At 40.1% G+C, this 18,581-nt stretch overlaps 1 protein-coding gene across 1 annotated transcript in view; it reads left to right on the top strand.

The window, feature by feature from the left end:
- ARSJ (arylsulfatase family member J) overlaps positions 1-18,289 on the top strand; it is a 46,781-nt gene extending 28,492 nt beyond the window's left edge. The window contains exon 2 of the mRNA XM_063136281.1: positions 16,238-18,289. Within this exon, the coding sequence (XP_062992351.1) occupies positions 16,238-17,630 (1,393 nt within the window). The 3' untranslated portion in view covers positions 17,631-18,289. The remainder of the gene's footprint in view (positions 1-16,237) is intronic.
- Positions 18,290-18,581: the final 292 nt, after the last annotated feature.

The following is an 18,581-nucleotide window of genomic DNA, read 5'->3' as shown; positions in this document are numbered from 1 at the left end:
CGTTCACATAACATTTCACAGCTTGAAATGAAGAGGGAGTTCCTTATCTGTAAAACAACACAATATGTCAACAGTGTACCAGGATTTAAGGGACACACACTGGAACGCTTTCTCATGACTTGTTCTGTTTCTGACCCATCCATTAGCGGCTGCTATTACTCCTCTGTAATCTAAGATGTTGCTGTCCTATAAAGCCCTAATACCTAGCAGGCTGCCTTCCTTTCTACAAACCCAGGAGACATTTAAGATCAGCAGAGGAAGTCTTGCTGGTCATTCCGAAATGGATAGAATATCACCATGAAGTACCCAGATGGCAGGCCTTCTCTATAGTGGCACCCACCATTTGGAAAACCTTCATGTAGTTCAGGAGGCAGAAAATATAGCATCATTGAAACACCTCCTGAAGACACACTTGTTCACCCAGGCTTTCCCTGGGCCTTAAATAAATGAAGTACACCACTCCATTTTACTGCTCCATTTTACTGCTTTTTGTTGGAAGTGTTTTAATGCTGTATATTTATGCTATGTTTTAAACTATGTTTTAATATTGTGAACCGCTGAGAGATTCTGTTATATTCAGTGATATATAAATGTTGCAAATAAATAGTAAGTGGCAACCAGGAGTAGGGGTTTGTCTCTGGTTACCCTTCCTCTCTGGAACAACCTCCCCAGAAATCTATATGAGACTCTTATGCTTTTATCACTGAGGTACCAGGTGAACACTATTTTTTTCCCCAGCCTTTGCTTGATTTTTTTAAAATAGAATTTTTATCTGCTGTTGTTTTTGTTTATTGGATCAAAAATTTTATTGGTTGTTATACGGGTATTTTTAAAAATCAATTTAAAATTTTGTTTTGTAAGCCAGAGGCAACTTTCAGAGGTGGGTTAGGAGATGAGCCAAGGGAGCAAGCCAAGGTAACAACCTGGCCAGTCAGAGCTGAGGAGCATACAGGAACATGCCAAAGCGAAGATCCCAGGCTGAGCAACAAGGTCTCTTCCAGGAAGGGCCAAAACCTATCCTAGGTGGGCGGGGCCAGTCCAGCACCTGACGATACTTCACTGCTAGGAAGATGTTCCAAGCTACAATCGTTTTATTGCATCTGGCAGCTGCACAAAGAATGAAAGTTTCCTAGCTCTAACTCCAGCAACTCCTGACAAGCACAATTTTAGAAATGCCGGGCAACAGTATTTTAAATATTTCCAAGACTGTACTAAGTACTGTACAGAACACAGAGGCAACATGGGCAATAGCTAGAGTGGGGAGGAGCCACAGCATGGATTCATCCTGTGCAGATGTAGAATTAGGTCACGTTCCTTAAAAAAAAATACAGAGGTGATGGCCTGACCTATTCAAGGCTGTGTTTTAAAGAGCTATGTGCCTAGTTCGGCACATGTGCAGCCTTGTATTTGATGGGGTATGTGTAGGCTTACCATATGAAAAGGAGGTCAGGGCTCCTGTATCTTTAACAGATGCATAGAAAAGGGAATTTCACCAGGTGTCATTTGTATATATGGGGAACCTGGTGAAATTTCCTCTTCATCACAACAGTTAAAGCTGGAGGTGTCCTATCCTCTTTTAAATCTGGTCACTAGCATAGCTCCTGCACCTTTAACTATTGTGATGAAGAGGGAATTTCATCAGGTTCCCCATATATACAAATGACACCTTCTGAATTCCCTTTTGAATACAACAGTAAAAGATACAGGATCCTTGTCCTCTTTTTCATATGGTCACCCTAGGTATGTGTGCATCTTGCTCTCAGTCATGTGTAGCTGGGAGTAGAGAATTAAAGTGAGAATCGCCTCACATTTGTATTATGCAAGTGTTGTTTAACATATAACCCATGCTTGCCAGGTTCACAACAACTCCCTAGTAGGGGCTGCAAATTCAAAATGGTGGCCGCATGTGCCACAGCCTCACTGTGGGCAAAAATGTGTTTTAGGGTTATGCAAGGGTTAAACAACCCCCACATAACCCACGCTCGCCAGCTTTGCACAACACAACAACCCCCAAGCAGGGTTGCATATGCAACCTGGCACCTGTGGGTATAATGGCTCATCGTGGGTTAAATGTATCCATGTTAAATAACCATGACAAACCACAGCATATCATCAAAACCCAGTCATTATCCTTGCATCATCTGATGGTTGTGTGCTATCTACAGTATTCAAAGCAGTAAGCCTGTGTGCGCCAGTTGCTGGGGAACATGGGTGGGAGGGTGCTGTTGCACCATGTCCTGCTTGTTCATAACTGGCCGATGGCTGGTTGGCCACTGTGTGAACAGAGTGCTGGATTAGATGGACCCTTGGTCTGATCCAGCATGGCACTTATGTTCTTAAGGTATATTTGTTGGCATTCCTAGGCATGGCCCTTGCTATAGTACACCCCGATAGACCCCTAAGAGCAGGGTCTGTACACTTCGTTCCCTTCAGGGGCCTGCCCCACAATAGAAGGGAGAAGGCAGGCATATAACTCTTGTGCCTCTGACTACTCCCCACTGGGTTCAAACTGTGTGGACTGTAAAGCTATGTGCTGCTTTGGGAAGTCTTCCCCTAGTGGCCAAATATGTTGCTGCAGCCTTCAACCACATGGATACATTTAAATCAACTAAAATTAATGCATTTAAGAAATAGCATAACCCCACAGTGCACATTGCTAGGGTCCCCTAGTATGTATGCCAAGTTTCACGTGTCTAGGTTTCACGATCTTGGTGCTATGGTGCTGGTGAATGGACAGACAGATGCACACATGTCTTTTATTGTTATAGAAGTGTGTGTGTGTGTGTGTGTGTGTACAGAAATACACACACACACACACACACACATTTAATCTGTAGGTACAAACATATAAGCTAAAAGAAGATACACTAGTTTGGCTTTAAAACCTTTAAAATATTTTAATTAAGATACAGATTTTACCCATGAGATATTTCAGCAAAAATTCACACACGCACACACACTAATTACTTTGATTCAACTGTATAAATTATGAAGGTGTCACAATTGACTTGTTCATTATTTCCGCTGGAATGCCTCTAGAGACACTTATAAATTAATTTAAATTTCTAACCAGACACATTTGTTCGGTTTACGGTACAAACAATCTCCTAATAGCTAATGATATCAAATATGCTAAAAATATGCAGATTAAAAATATACAAGTTAAGATTTTTTCCAATGCTAGTCTCCAGCAATGGAAAGTATGCTTAATGAAGTCATAAATAGCTTGTGGGAAATTCCTGCATTCATACTTTAGCAGATTAGAAAGAGCAAATTCCCAACACTAGAGAACATCTTGTTAAGAAAGCCCCTCCTTGACTTACATGCTGGAGTCCAAGACATGGTCAGGAAGCTATTTTTAGTAGTGATAGTGTTGGTATCCATGGAATAGATGTAAGAAATGTTGGGACCAAACCTTTTATGGTTTTACCTTGGTGAGCGCTGGTGTTGTTTTTTTTCCATTGATCCATGAGGCAGTATTTACTAACCCAGTTGTAGACTCCAAGCACTCCAAGCAAAGCTATGTAGAACTCATTGGACTGGATGCTCCTTAAGGTTATGAAAGCCTTAAAGTTGATGGTTTCTAGATCTCAGTTTATGTGGGAAGTACATTGGGTAGGTAAGTAAAGTTGTAGTCCATCATCATGCAGTGGTGCAGTGTATTTTTAAATTAAGTTTTAATAATATTACACAAATAAACAAACATCAGGGTTAATTTTCAGTAAATCCAGGATAATATATGTTTCATCAGTGACTGAAAGTAGATCAAATACATTCATCTAAAAGTATTTCCAGAAAGTACCTTGCATATTCTGTGGGTGTTAGCCTTTTGCTTGATTTCTTACATAATCTAGGAAACAGAACCAAGAGCTGTCAAATGAGTCCTGTTGTTCCCTAAGTTTTTCAATTTGGCTAGTGAGTCTTTCAGCTAGGATGATTATCCACAGGCAGCCATGCCAAAGAGCTAAGATTAGTAGTTTGTCATTCTTCCAATTAGCTGTAATAACTTGCTGAGCAGTGACCATCATAAATGAAACTGCTTCTTTATGTTCAGTATGTTTATTCCCCCCCCCCCCCATAAACAAGGAAAGCAAGGCTAATTTACAGTTGTGCTGCAATGGGAAATTTATAATCTTTACATTCTTCAAAGACAATTTGCCAACATTTATTATTATTAATAACAATAATATTTATTTATATAGCACCATCAATGTTCATGGTGCTGTACAGAATAAAACAAAACAAGACAGCCTGCTATATGGCTTACATTCTAAAAACACAGTAACAAACAGGACAGGGAAGGGAAAAGCCAGCTGGGATGGGGGACCTTAAAATTAAAATATAGGCTGGTATCATCACACTACGGTTGATAAGCTTTTGAAAAAAGAAACCTTTTGAAGTGAGATTTAAAAACTGAAATCGACATCGTGGTCCGCTTGTAGGCAGGTAAGAGACATAGTGTTATGGGAGCGAAGGACACGAGCAGGACAGTATAGTGGAATAAGGGATGAGAGGTAGGGAGGAACCAAATCATGGCAGGCTTTAAAAGTCAGAAGAAGAAGCTTGAATTGGATTCTATAAGAAATAGGAAGCCAGTGGAGGGATTTTAGAAGTGGAGTGACGTGATCAAAACGATGAGCCAGAAAAATAATCTTAGCCACAGAATGATGAATGGAAACCAATGGGGAGAGATGAGGAGAAGGAAGACCAGTCAACAAAAGATTACAATAATCCAGGCGAGAAATAACCAATGTGTGAACAAGAGTCTTGGCAGAAGAAACCGATAGAAACTGACAAATTCTAGAGATGCTATACTTGGGCCACAGCCAGGGCCAGCGCCAGACTATTTTGCTCCCTAGGCAGGCGCGCCGTACTGAAGCTTCCGCCCCGCGCCCGCTCCTGGCTTCGAAGCCAGGACGCTGGGGTTGGGGGGCCAGGGCGGAGGCTTCGAAGCGGCGCGCCCGGAAGTGACTTCCGGGCGCGCCGTTCTGAAGGCGCTGCCCCCAACCCCAGCATCCTGGCTTTGAAGCCAGGAGTGGCTTCCGGCCGGGTACTGGCTTCGAAGCCAGGACGCTGGGGTTGGGGGGCGGCCGGGGTGGCAGCTTTGGAACAGCGCGCCTGGAAGCCACTCTAGGAGAGCAGCTTCCGAATGCGCCGTTCAGCGCACTCTGCTTGGCGCTCTAGGCCACCGCCTGAGCTGCCTCTATGGCAGCGCCGGCCCTGGCCACAGCTAGACCTAAGGTTTATCCTGGGATCATCCAGGGTTCACCCCTGCCTGAGCACTGGATCCCCTGTGTGTCACCTGGATGAACAGGTTTGACTCCTGGACGATCCAGGGATAAACCTTAGGTCTAGCTATGGCCAAGAAGAAACGACAAGACTTAGCTACAGCCTTGATATGTGACAAAAAGTGAAGAATTAAAAATAAAACAAAGACTACAAGCTTCCTCAACAGGATGGAGTATAACATTATTAACGGTAATAGAAAATGAGAGAGAAGAAGTTTTAGGAAGAAAAACTGGATAATGGCACATTTCCACCATAGATGATAAAAAGATCCAACACCAGTACAATTATGTCAAGACTTCAGGTTTGCAGTGGTATAAATTTTAGTGAGTAATACAGGTATTAAATCCTATCTATAAATCACCTTTAAAGAATTTTGTCAAATTCTAGCTGAGGTTGATCTTAAAAGTTTTATCACATCATCTATTTTTTCTTGGAGATCTCCCTCTCAGCTACCTTTAAAATGCAGTGGTGCAGTTAGTTAATATTCGGTCCAAACTAAAAGTTCTTCTAATCACACAGAGCAGAGCTATGATTCCAGTGCAGGTGTGTTTGTGGTGTGTGTGTGTGTTTAACTCCCCTTTGTGGTGGGGGTGGGGGTGGAATTGGGGGAAGAAATGCTGATTTTATTTAAATGTTTGCAATGAAAAGCCAGATTATGTGTGTGTCAGAGAACTCCATGAAGCTTAAGGCAAAATATCTGTTTCCACCCGCCCAGGTTCCATTTTATCCTCCCATCATACCTGTAGATCACCCAAAGCCCATCCAATGCACTTCATGAGAGAATGGGGATTTGAATCTGGATCTCCCTGTTCCTAGTCAACACTCTAACCAGTACACCGCAGTATACCACAGAATGAAAAAATTCTTGGACTTAAAGAACGGTAGTCTGGCATACATGTTAAGGGCGCCTTACATAAGTGTCAATTATGTGGTATGATAACAGACTTGCATTTTGCTTAAGAGATATGTATCTATCCAAATGGTTTATCTGCAGGCACACAGATTTATAATTAAGGAAATAGAAGTTCTTTTGAATTATTTTAATGATGCCAGCCTTTTTATTTATTTCTTTTCTTTTCTTTTTTTATTTAAATTTTTTATTTTCTACAATACTTAAACATACACCATTACAATAAAAAAAAACATACTACATAATTGTTGATTAACATTAATATCTTATCTATATAACATAATCAAACTTAACATATAAGTTCACCCCCCACCTCGGGATCTCATTCCTGGTTCCAAAATCTCATACTTTCTTCTGCTGGTGGTTTCCCACTTCCCTTAGAAAACACGAATATTAGGAACTGTTTCCAGATTCCTTCAAAATCATTTGTTTTAGCTATACCTCTTCTCACTTTAATATTACAAGTCAATTTGTCATTAATAGCTATATCCCATACTTCTTTGTACCATTCTTCAATACAATAATCTCCTTGAATTTTCAAGTTCCTAGCTACGATCAATCTTGCTGCAGTCAGTAAATTCGATATCAATTCCTTAATTTCTTTTTTACATTTTAAATCTTCAAATAGCGACAGTAATGCAATTTTTGGTGTTCGTTTTATCTTCATTCCCACAATTTCTTCAATCTCTAAAAACACCATCTTCCACAATTTTTGTACATATTTGCATTCCCACCACATATGTAAATACGTTCCTTTTCCCCCACATCCTCTCCAACAATTTGCTGAATGCTGATTATTTATCTTATTTAATCTAACCGGGGTTAGGTACCACCTCCATATAATTTTAAAGTAATTCTCTTTTATTCTCACTGACATATTTCTCAACGCTCTTTGTTTCCATAGTCCCTCCCAGCTCTGTTGTCCTATTTGTACTTTCAACACTGTCTCCCGAACCATTTTCCTTGAACTATCCATCGACCCTTTCTACAACAATATTCTATATATTTCACTCATTAGCCCTTTTGACGCTATTCTTTTTCCTTTATCATTTTCTTTTTTAACTATTAATTCCTCAAACTTCGTCAACTCTCTACAATCTCCATTTTCTCTTATCCACTTTTTGGTCCACTGTTCTAATTGCCAATAATTTAACCAAGTTAATGTTTTATCTTTTAAAACCTCTTCCAAATCCTCTCTTGTATTCATTTCTCTTAACCAATCCCTTAATTTCATTTTGCCAGCCTTTTTATGAGGCTTTCTAGTAATGCGATTGCAGTACAAATGCTTCATAACCAAGTGTTTTATTTCTCAAATTGCATGTGGTTGTGTTGGACAGAAAGGAAGATCTACTTTTATTCAGAGTCCTTAGATTTCAGGGGAAATGGGTCTGTGCGTGGCAAGCACTGGGTTCCATCCAACTTTGTGTGTGTGTGTGTGTGTGTGTGTTCCATATGTATATATTTAAAATAAGTTAAGAAAGCTGATTATGCAATCAGATTTCTTTTTTTAAAGAAAGTGAATGAGCAATATTAATAGAGCCAAGAACATTAGCTCCAGTTTCATAACTGTGCCAAACCTATAGCAAATAAAACAACAGCCATACACACATGCTTTCCATCTGTTGTGCTGTCATTACCATTTACTTCGTCGCAATAATAGGCTGTCATCCCTAGTTCCATGGGGCTCTGATGCTCCCAAAGAGTTCATTATTGAACAGGGGCTGCACTATTCATGTCAGTGGTATGGTAATGCCTGCTGCTTCATTGGAGAATCTCCTTAAGTGCTATACCATGTGAGCCTCATATACTTTTGCACTTTTGGAAATTCCCCACAAAGCATTAAAGTGAATGGTACAGCACTTGCTTGAACAACATTCAGTCTGTGTTCAGACAACGTAATAGTCAATGATGGGATAATAATCAACTTTACAGTTGTTTATCTAGGGGGTACTCCCCGCACAATATGATAATAATAAATCGTGGTGTGGATTAGGATCAGCATTGAATTGACTATTAGTCCACTCTGAGTTGACTCACTCATCCCCTGCCCTCTCACCCAACTCAGTCCTCCCGCTAGTATCCCATCAGCCATTTCTGCCCAAAATCTATCCTGTCAGCCGGTCTAGAGCGGCAGCCATCGCTTTGACCACTCTTGCCTTGCAACACTGTGGCTGATGAAATAACCAACGGTGGCCAAGGAAATAACCAACAATGCCCTCCACGCAATATCATAACCAGTGGTGGTTCAAATAGCCAGTGTTGGTTAAAATAGCGTTGGTTATTTGCGTTGGTTATTTCGGCCAAATAACCAACTATTGGTTAAAAAATTCCCTCCATACAACACGATAAGCCATGGTGGGTTAGCCAACCGTTGACTATTTAAACCACCATTGGTTATCATGTTGTCTGAAGCCAGTCTCCATGTTTACAGTGGGAGTTCTCTTGTTCATTGGAGCTGCTAGGTTGATGAAACTGTTGGCATTTCATAAGTATTTCTTAGTAATGCACAGCTTGAAGGATCCAGTTCAGTGTCTTTTAAAATCCAAAGGTGTATTTTTTTATTCTTGATTATTGACTATTGCTAATGAACTACAAACTTAACTCTCTACTATTTTTCTTTTTGTTGTTGTTGTTGTTATTGTTAATTGTTGATTGCTCGTGATTACAAAGTTGATTGTCATCTGCCTTTTTATTTTACAGAATCAATCTGATATTGGGGTTCAATGGACCCCAATATAGTCCTACCTAGAAATAAAATTTGTGACCGACTTGAAAAGGACTCCAGTTTAACAGGGGAGAAATAGGTTTTATATTGGTATCACATTTCAAAACTGTAGTCTAAATCAAATACTGTTGGGGTCCACTGGATGCCACAATGTTGATGAAAAAGAAAGCAAAACAGAAACAAACTAAAAAATGCCTGTGAAATCTGGGGTCCCTAGTAAATAATGGTAGAGATCCAATATACCCCCAATAAGCCTAATAGCAAGTTTTCTCATAAAATAACATTATAAAGAAAAATCAGTGTTGCAAATTGGCATGATAGGAGTCGTAGGTCTTCTTTTTGCATCAGTATAAAGCCAACATAAAGCAGAATTCACCACTGGGGTAAAATTTATTCTTGGGGTCCAAAATCAATTGACAGTTAATCAATCACGTTTATTACCATACCATACTTCTTTATTGCGATCCATAGATCCATGGCCAAAATCAATTACTGCAGTCCTTTGGAGAAAAAAAATATCTTTTGCTGAACCCAGGAATTTACAACAAAAAAATTACAAAAACAGAAAAAAGTATTCTTGTATGACCAGATAAAAATGGAATTTATGATACAGACAAGGTTTTCCCTACCTCATTTTTGAGAAGTTCCTGGGTATAGATTGGAGCCCAGCTAGCTTGTGTATTCCTCCTTCATGCAATGGGGGTAAATCAGACCACCAATAGCTTAATAAGTAAAATGCTGTTATTTAAATTTGAAAAGGGAGAAATGAAACAACGCAGGACAACTGACCCCATCATTGTTGAGGAGCATATGAAGTGGTCCACGTTTGCTTGAAAAGAACTTGTACAAATATTTCAACAGCTGCTGGGATCCAGAGCAAAGCTATTAGTGTAGGAAGGTAAAAAATAATCCTGTTAGGTGACAAAAAATTGCATGGAGGCAAGGGAGCAGATCGACAGAAGAGGGATGGAGTACTCTGTCCCTCCTCTGTCCTCAGTGTAGCATAGGGTGACCATATGAAAAGGAGGACAGGGCTCCTGTATCTTTAACAGTTGCATAGAAAAGGGAATTTCAGCAGGTGTCCTTTATATATAGGAGGAACCTGGTGTAATTCCCTCTTCATCACCACAGTTAAAGCTGCAGGAGCTATGCTAGAGTGACCAGATTTAAAAGAGGGCAGGGCACCTGCAGAGGAAATTTCACCAGGTTCTCCATATATACAAATGACACCTGCTGAAATTCCCTTTTCTATGCATCTGTTAAAGATACAGGAGCCCTGTCCTCCTTCTCATATGGTCACCCTAGTGTAGGAACTACAGACGGAATGCGAGAGAGAGAAGACCCAATCAAAGAAATGCTGCTTTCTAAACCTCTCTGCTAGTTCCTTGCAGGCTAGCAAAACATTTTGCAAGCTAGAAGCTTTTGCGGGCTTATTTGCCAGGCTAATGAGTGGGGTGGGTGGGGGGAGACCTTGCAATAAATTGCTCATGTATTCCTAACTGCTTTTAGTGAATGAAAATTTTTGCCGGCAAGCAAATGTATAACAGAGAACTGAGAAATGACACTAGTTCCATTTCTTTTCTGAAGCTAGCCTTAACTATAGTTTGCAAGATAAGAAAACAGCTTAGAAGAGCAACCAGCTGTAACTTTTTAAGCCCTGGCACTGGTTAGAATTAATTAGTAATTGTTTTACTGTTTCTAGCAAAGCTGCTATCCTTCTGCCTTCCAATTTTGTGTCTATCTAAACAGCAGGAAATCTGTAGGCATTTTGTCGGCCTGTGACTTGCTTTTTTCCAGTTCTCTGGTTTGTTTTAGCCTCCCATTCACCCCTTTAGAATAAACTAAGGCAATAACTAATATTTAATTATATGTGCACAGTGCATAGCAGAGTAGAATCTCACTGTGTGAACAGTGTGACAGTGAAGTGCAGTTTAGCGGTGCTGCTACAGCTTTTACTTATTGTGCATCAGTTATGATTCTACATTGTGCCGTTTCCTGGAAATTGCATGTTAATCAATTTAACACTAAGATACAAATGAGAAGAGGCATCTTGGTTGTGGAGCATTGATTGGTTACTCCACTTTAAAATATCACCTACACGTTTCCTTGGCATAAAGGCCTTTGCTAGACAGGAAATATCCCAGGGTGATACCTGGGATCGTCCCTGTGCATCCAGATGATGCACAGGGGATCCTGGGCTCAGGCAGGGATCAACCCTGCCTGGCCCCAGGATTTTAGCCTACCCTTTGGCCCTGGTTTTCCCCAGGAGCACTGTGCCTATTGGGGGCAGGGTGGGGGGAGTGGGAAAATGAAGTTGTTGTTGTTGTTTTAAAAAAAACCTTACCTGAGTGCAGAAGCGTTCGTGCGCATCACCCCTTTAAGAAAATAAAAAATGGTGGACACAACAGCTCTCTTCTTGAGCCTGTTGCACGTGATATCTGGACTACCACGACAGCCCGCGATAGTTACATCACGGTCTCTCCCCCACTCCATCGCGGATTTAACGGTAGGTCTATCAAAGGCCTAAATATAGTCCTGTAATCTTTTTTTTTCTTTTCTTTCAAGATATCCAAGTGATTGATTTACTGCTTGTGGTACTGGCATGCATGTATCTGAAGGACCTAGTGCTCATCAGCCATACATGCACTACAAAATGAAGTATTCATAAACAGCATAAAAATCTAGGCATTTTAGAAACTGATTCACATGAACTCACTCTCTAATTTGTCCTTGATGTTTTGGATTGTAACATTCCAGTTCAGGCAGAAGTCATTCACAGGGATGGCGCTCCCCATTCCACCCACCTGTGGCCTTTCCCATTCAGTCCAATTAAAGAGTAGGAATATTAATTTTTCCTTCTTGGGTTATTTGTGTTGCATATTGAATTACAAAGTGAAGAGGACAGAACCCTTAAAATCTCTAGTCTACAAATTAAGAGCATAATGCAGATAAAGTCAACATTGAAATAAATGTGTTGAAATTCCATTGCTTAACTTTCTCTGGATTGTACCTAAAGGTTGTAATTCTGCACCCAATTGTACATGCTTAGATCAATTTGAAGTCATGGTACAGGCCTAAAGCCATGTTCAATTGCAAAACACTGTGCAAGTTGCTCAATTAGAAACAAACACTACTTTAGTTATTGTTTGCACAACTTCTGTAAATAAAGTTCAACGTGCATAGAACCAAACAAAGCTTGGTGAAAGGCAATTAAAATACAACATCTGTATCCATCTGGCAGAAGTGTTATGGTACTGATTCTGTAAATAGCTGAGCCCTGTGCTATTGAAGTCAATATAAACCAAGCTTCCAGTATTGTTGAATACATTTTGTAAAGTTTTCCTTACGTTAGATTAATGTAACCCTCTTCTTATGTTAGGTTAATCTACGTTTATATTAGATTGAGGGAACTGGCATAACTAGCCTGATCAGCAAAACTGCCTGACCAAAAGAGATGGTAGCTTGTGGATGAGTCAGAGGCAATGAGTCAACTAAATAAATACTAAATATAATGCTAAAGACCTATTTTACAGAAAGAGCACAAATCACGCTATTTCCGCCACTTAGCAGTGCTTAAAGCTTGCAAAATGGCTATAAAGTTTGTTACTGGATCATTGGTTAGCATATGCTTGTTCTTTATAAAGGGTACCTAATTAGTTCTGATAAATAACTCAGTCCATTCAGCATAATATTTCTATTTCTGCCGATACATTTAAACATTTTGTTAACGTTTATCTGGGCTTTCGGGAGCGGCCATAAATTGTACATTCTCATTTTAACAGCCAGCCATGGTGTTTGCCTCCTATTGAATCAAAAAATCAACCATTCTCAATAACTTTTGTAATTTTCATACTCAACTTGCATAGAATTATAGAGCTTCATTTAAGAGATGGTATAACTACTAGTGTTGGTGGTGTCATTTCAAGCAAAATTTACTATCACATCTAAGGGAAATAGTTGCAAATAAGGTGGCAGTTCTATGAACACTTACTGGATAATTATGTACATTGATGGTGCTATATAAATAAATAATAATAATAATAATTGAACTCAATGTGACATACTTTCATGTAAATATCAATAGGATTGGGCTGCACGTCCCTTTCTATTGCATTCAGTGGGCCTTTTCCCTGATTCTTATATATTGCCTGGAATGATTTGGTTTCTGCCATCAAGTAGTTGCACTTGTGCTTTTGCCGATAATGCTTGCAAGGTCTGTCCATGTTGCCAAGTTAATTCCATGATTATGTGTCATGTTAAAACACATACCCTGAGGGGGTGAGCATTGGGAGCAGGTATATAACAATTTAATCTGCATTAAAATATCTGTGGAAGTTGCAAATATAACAGGGAATGGTGTAGGAATCGTGTAGGTACCATTGCAACCACAGTATCCTTTAAAATTTAAAGTTTAAATTTTAAACTTTGGGGATGGGGGGAATAAAGTACAATTTGGATTAAGACGTCAACTTTAAATAGAAAGCAATATCCTAATGACCTTAAATTTCTGTGACTGCTGTTGTAAAAATTTGTAAGAAGTTGTTTAATTTCTTTAGCAGTATAAGGCATTTATCAAGAAGACGTGAGGAATCATTAAGTAGTTAACGCAAAAATGGTGTCAAAACATGAGATAAAGCTTCATGGTATTATGTAGTTCTTAATATTTCTTATGTTTTCTCCCTACTAGAAAATCTTCTGTGGCTTTAAAATGTTTGTTTGTTTTTAATTTATTTTCAGAGCCAAACGGGTGTTTACTGATTTGGCTTTTAGAGTACTACTTGCTAATTGTCATATTGAATCCATTTTGTATTCATATGGGTGCCATATGGTTTTTTAAACAAGAAAGCCACAATTACCATGAACTCCTATTTTGTCATGTAAATAAATGATCATATTACAGAACAGTTCATGTTCCGTAGATATGATTACCATTCGTAGATGATGAGTGTGATAACAGTAGTATGTAAAGTTACAGAAAAATGTGCTTTATTATAAACTAGGTCAGAAGCTTAAGGAGAAGACTGTATGGTACAGATTATCAAAATTTGTTACACAGAATCTCCCCATGTCAGTTGGCACAGTCTTTAGACTTAAGGAGCAATGTTATCTCCCCTAGGCAGTATCTGGGGGGCAAGGGGCATTATATTGTTCAGTTTCTGGGCTCCCGGGGTCGGAAATTGGGCTCCAATCTCAGAGCTCAGAAAAAGCACTCCCCGCCCCCTCCCTTTCCCCTTTGTAGCCAGCATGGTACTGTCTACTTCTCTGTGCTCGGACATGGAAGATTGAGATGGGAAAAGGGGGTGTTCTCTGGGGCTGGGAGGGGACAAGACTGGGGCATTGGCCATATGAGCTTTCCTACAGCTGCCCTAGCCTCCTTCCCTCCCTTTCTGAAGCAGCTCTGCAAAATAGGCAAAACCTAGCAGAAATACAGCACAGCTGGACAGTAGAGGTAAAGATCACCTCCACACTCCAACTGCCCTGCATTGGATCCTCTTCAGCCTCTGAGGTTGCCAACTAGATTGCACCCTTAACTAATTTGGAAGGGTGCATAAGGAACTGCAGCAGGGCGGAGAAATCCATTTCACCAGTGGTCCAGGGGGGGATCTACACTACTGCTTTTAAAGCGCTTTAAAGCACTTCAAAGCGCTTTGAAAACGTTTTGAAACCTGTATATGCAGTGTGTCCTGGGCCCCAACAGTTGTCAAAACTGTTATGAAGCGCTTTAAAGCAGTAGTGTAGATCCCCCCCACCGTTCCACTGATGGGCAGACAAAATTGGATATAACCCATTAGTACAAAGTGAGATTAGGAGACCCAGCAATGCTAGAGGGAAGTATGTCCCACATTACAAAGTAGAGCTTACACCACAATAAATATGTTTCATTTTTAAGGTGCTGCAGGTCTGATGTCTTTGCTGCATCAGACTAACAGGGTTACCCCTCTCAAGTTAAGAAATTAATATTGGATGCTATGCAGCTTTCTCCTCAATCCAGCAACCATTCATATTTCTTTGCATAGGCTTGCCTCATGCTTCAGGAACCCTAGTTGAATGGTATTGAACAAGGGAAAGTAACATACATGGAAGGTGGTGCCACTTTCAATATTGCAACCAAATAACACGGCCATGATAGATGCCAAATGCAGCTTAAGGGTGTTTAGCACCCTGCATCTAAAATTGGGTAGATCTAAATGAAAAGTCCTAGAAGCCAGGAAACAGTACAACCCCAATGATACAGTCTTCATGTCAATAGTATATTCCTGCCATTTTTCACATGGAAAATATTATGAAGCAATGCCTTGTGTTGAAACAATCTGAAAATATTTTGCTGCATTTTTAAGATAGGTTGTAAGGATATTTCTTCAATGTCTTTTTGTTGAAGTGTAGAATTTGGAAATTATATAATTTGAGGGGGTATGGAGGAAATTCATTGACTATGTGAATAAAGAAGAAGATGGGAGAACACCCCCATTGGCATCTATAGAGCTATGGAAAGCATAGGTAGATGGGTAAAGAGATTTAATTCCGAGGTCCCCTAAACTGAATTGAATTAAATTGATTTAAATTAAATTAATTAATGTAAAACATCTTAAACCCAGGCGTGAATAAGTAAAAGTATTTGTATCAACTCTGAATGTACGTATGTGATGTATTACTTGACCCATGTAACCAGAACTACAAAACAATAAAAAAGAAAAATAAATTGTATAATTTTGTCTGTGTAGAGAATATTGCAAATTGTAACCATTTCAAATTATGTCAACTGGTAACACAAACAAATGAACACAGTACTCTTTGTTCACAGTAGTTTGACATTCTCTGAAATGAAAACTTTCTGGTTATTTCACTTGTTCACAGATGAATATTCTTGTGCTCATGTATTTCACTTTGTGTCAGGTCATGCATCTGGCAGTTTAAGTACAAACACAGTCTGTAGAGAGGAAAAACAAACAAGCAAGCAAACTTGACTTAGAGGCTTTTATAGGAGTCAAGAGTATCACATGTGTCCTCTCCTGGACTATTGTTAGAAAATCTGGCATCTTTTGGCCAGGTTGCTCAGGGCTGTATCTCTCTATCTAACATCTCTCAGGCTACCAAGTTAAAGCTACCTAAAGCTGCAATGCCTATGCTCGCTTAACTGGGAGTAATCCACATTGAACAACTTGCACCTTTAGGTTGGAAGTAAGCCTCATAGGACTGGGCCCACTCATGGTTCACTCTGGTTCAGACTATCTGTGACAATTATGTACAATTTTCATTTTTCTCCTTTGTCTAAGAGGCAGTTTAATCTCTCTCTCTCTCTTTGTCTCTTTCAGGTATCAGATCCACACAGGGCTTCAACATTCTGTCATAAGGCCCACCCAGCCTAACTGCTTACCATTGGATAATGTAACACTACCTCAGAAGCTGAAGGAAGCTGGATACTCAACCCATATGGTTGGCAAATGGCACTTGGGCTTTTACCGTAAGGAATGCATGCCAACGCAGCGAGGGTTCGATACTTTTTTCGGCTCTCTCTTGGGCAGTGGCGATTATTACACCCATTACAAATGTGACAGCCCTCGAATGTGTGGCTATGACTTATATGATAATGACAATGCTGCTTGGGATCACGACAATGGCATGTACTCAACGCAGATGTACACACAAAAAGTGCAACAAATCTTAGCCTCTCATAACCCCAGAAAACCTATATTTTTATACATTGCATACCAAGCTGTCCACTCACCCCTTCAAGCTCCAGGCCAGTATTATGAACGTTACAGATCTATAAATAATATAAACCGGCGCAGGTATGCTGCTATGCTAGCGTGCTTGGATGAAGCTATCAACAATGTGACCCTTGCGTTAAAGAGGTATGGTTATTATAACAACAGTGTTATCATTTACTCTTCAGACAATGGAGGGCAGCCAACAGCTGGTGGAAATAACTGGCCTCTTAGAGGAAGCAAGGGGACTTACTGGGAAGGGGGGATTAGAGCAGTTGGCTTTGTGCATAGCCCTCTACTCAAAAACAAGGGATGTGTGTGTAAAGAGCTTATACATATTACGGATTGGTTCCCTACTTTGATCACATTAGCAGAAGGACAGATTGATGAGGACACCGAGCTGGATGGCTATGATGTATGGGAGACCATAAGTGAAGGCAGGCGGTCTCCAAGAATGGATATTCTACACAACATTGATCCTATCTACACCAAAGCCAAAAATGGTTCATGGGCAGCTGGCTTTGGGATATGGAACACAGCAATTCAGTCAGCAATTCGTGTGAACCACTGGAAACTACTGACAGGGAACCCAGGATACAGTGACTGGGTCCCTCCTCAGTCATTTAGTAATGTTGGCCCAAGTCGCTGGCACAACGAACGGGTTTCGTGGACAGCTGGTAAAACTGTGTGGCTGTTCAACATCACTGCTGATCCATATGAGCGAATGGACCTTTCCAGTAAGTATCCAGATGTGGTAAAGCAGCTGTTGCGTAGGCTTTCACAGTTCAATAAAACAGCTGTGCCTGTTCGCTATCCACCTAAAGACCCCAGGAGTAACCCCAATTTTAATGGAGGGGTTTGGGGGCCGTGGTTCAAGGAAGATGAGAAGAAGAAGAAGAAACCAAACAAAAACAAAGAGAATAGACACAGGAAAAACAAAACCAATAAGAAACCTAACAGGAGAAAAGGACTTTCCTTGAACTGCTTTGCAGGTGGATAGTTTCAGCTGATGGCTTCTGCTGCAGTCTTAACCACACTTACCTGGACAGATGCTACCAAAAGCAGTTAAGCTTCCAGGTAAATGTGTTTAGGCTCAGAGTGCCATTGCTGAACTAAAGTAAAACTCTCTCCCAAACTCATGATTTTCAGCTATTCCAACACAGTAAAAGAACGAAAGAAAAATAGGCATTCCTGCACTGTTGCCATTTTTATTTAGTCTTGCATTGTGACAGCAGAAACATGTGTAAGGTGTAGTTAATATCCATCTAATGGGCCTTCCAGGTGAACCACCTTCTCTTCTATACAAACGAGGTTTATTTGTACCATATTATTGCACACGTGGCAAAAAGATTATGTGCCAAATGCACTTGTTTATTTTAGCAACTGTGTGGAAAATTGTACTGATAAATGTTCTTCGTCGGTTCAGAGGAAATAAGAGACCAAAAAAGGACAAAATGTTAAAATGAGTTTGATATTCATGTTGTCCTGATGAAACGTAGTCAACTATTAAGTTCCATAATAGCCTGAATGACTTGTCAAAAAGCTGCTTCTAATTAAATTTTGCTTGGCTTTAAAACTGGAAAGGATTTTTCCCCCTTCCCAGAATGTGCCAAGCTGCAAGCCCTTCCAATAAAAACAAGCTACGCACGCACACACACAAACACACACACACACACACACCTGCTAGTATATGGCTGTAATTACTGAAAGATGTAGACTGAAATCCTGTGCTGCTTTATGTGTGCACAATCCCAGTGAAGTCAATACAGGATCCACATAGAATTGTGCAAAGAATTGTGGTCATAATGTCACTCCCCAAACAGTGCTAAGTAACTCTTCATTTCAGTGCGAATGGGAGGAGCTGAGCACCTGTAGTGCCTGATACATTATATACCACTGTCCAAATCCAAAGGCCTATGAACACTTCAGAGTGTATATGAAGTTCCTAGAT

The sequence above is a fragment of the Elgaria multicarinata genome, chromosome 10, assembly GCF_023053635.1.
Source record: "Elgaria multicarinata webbii isolate HBS135686 ecotype San Diego chromosome 10, rElgMul1.1.pri, whole genome shotgun sequence".
NCBI lineage: Eukaryota > Metazoa > Chordata > Lepidosauria > Squamata > Anguidae > Elgaria > Elgaria multicarinata.
Note: the sequence above shows the minus strand (reverse complement) of the source record. Positions and strands in the feature narration are given on the sequence as shown.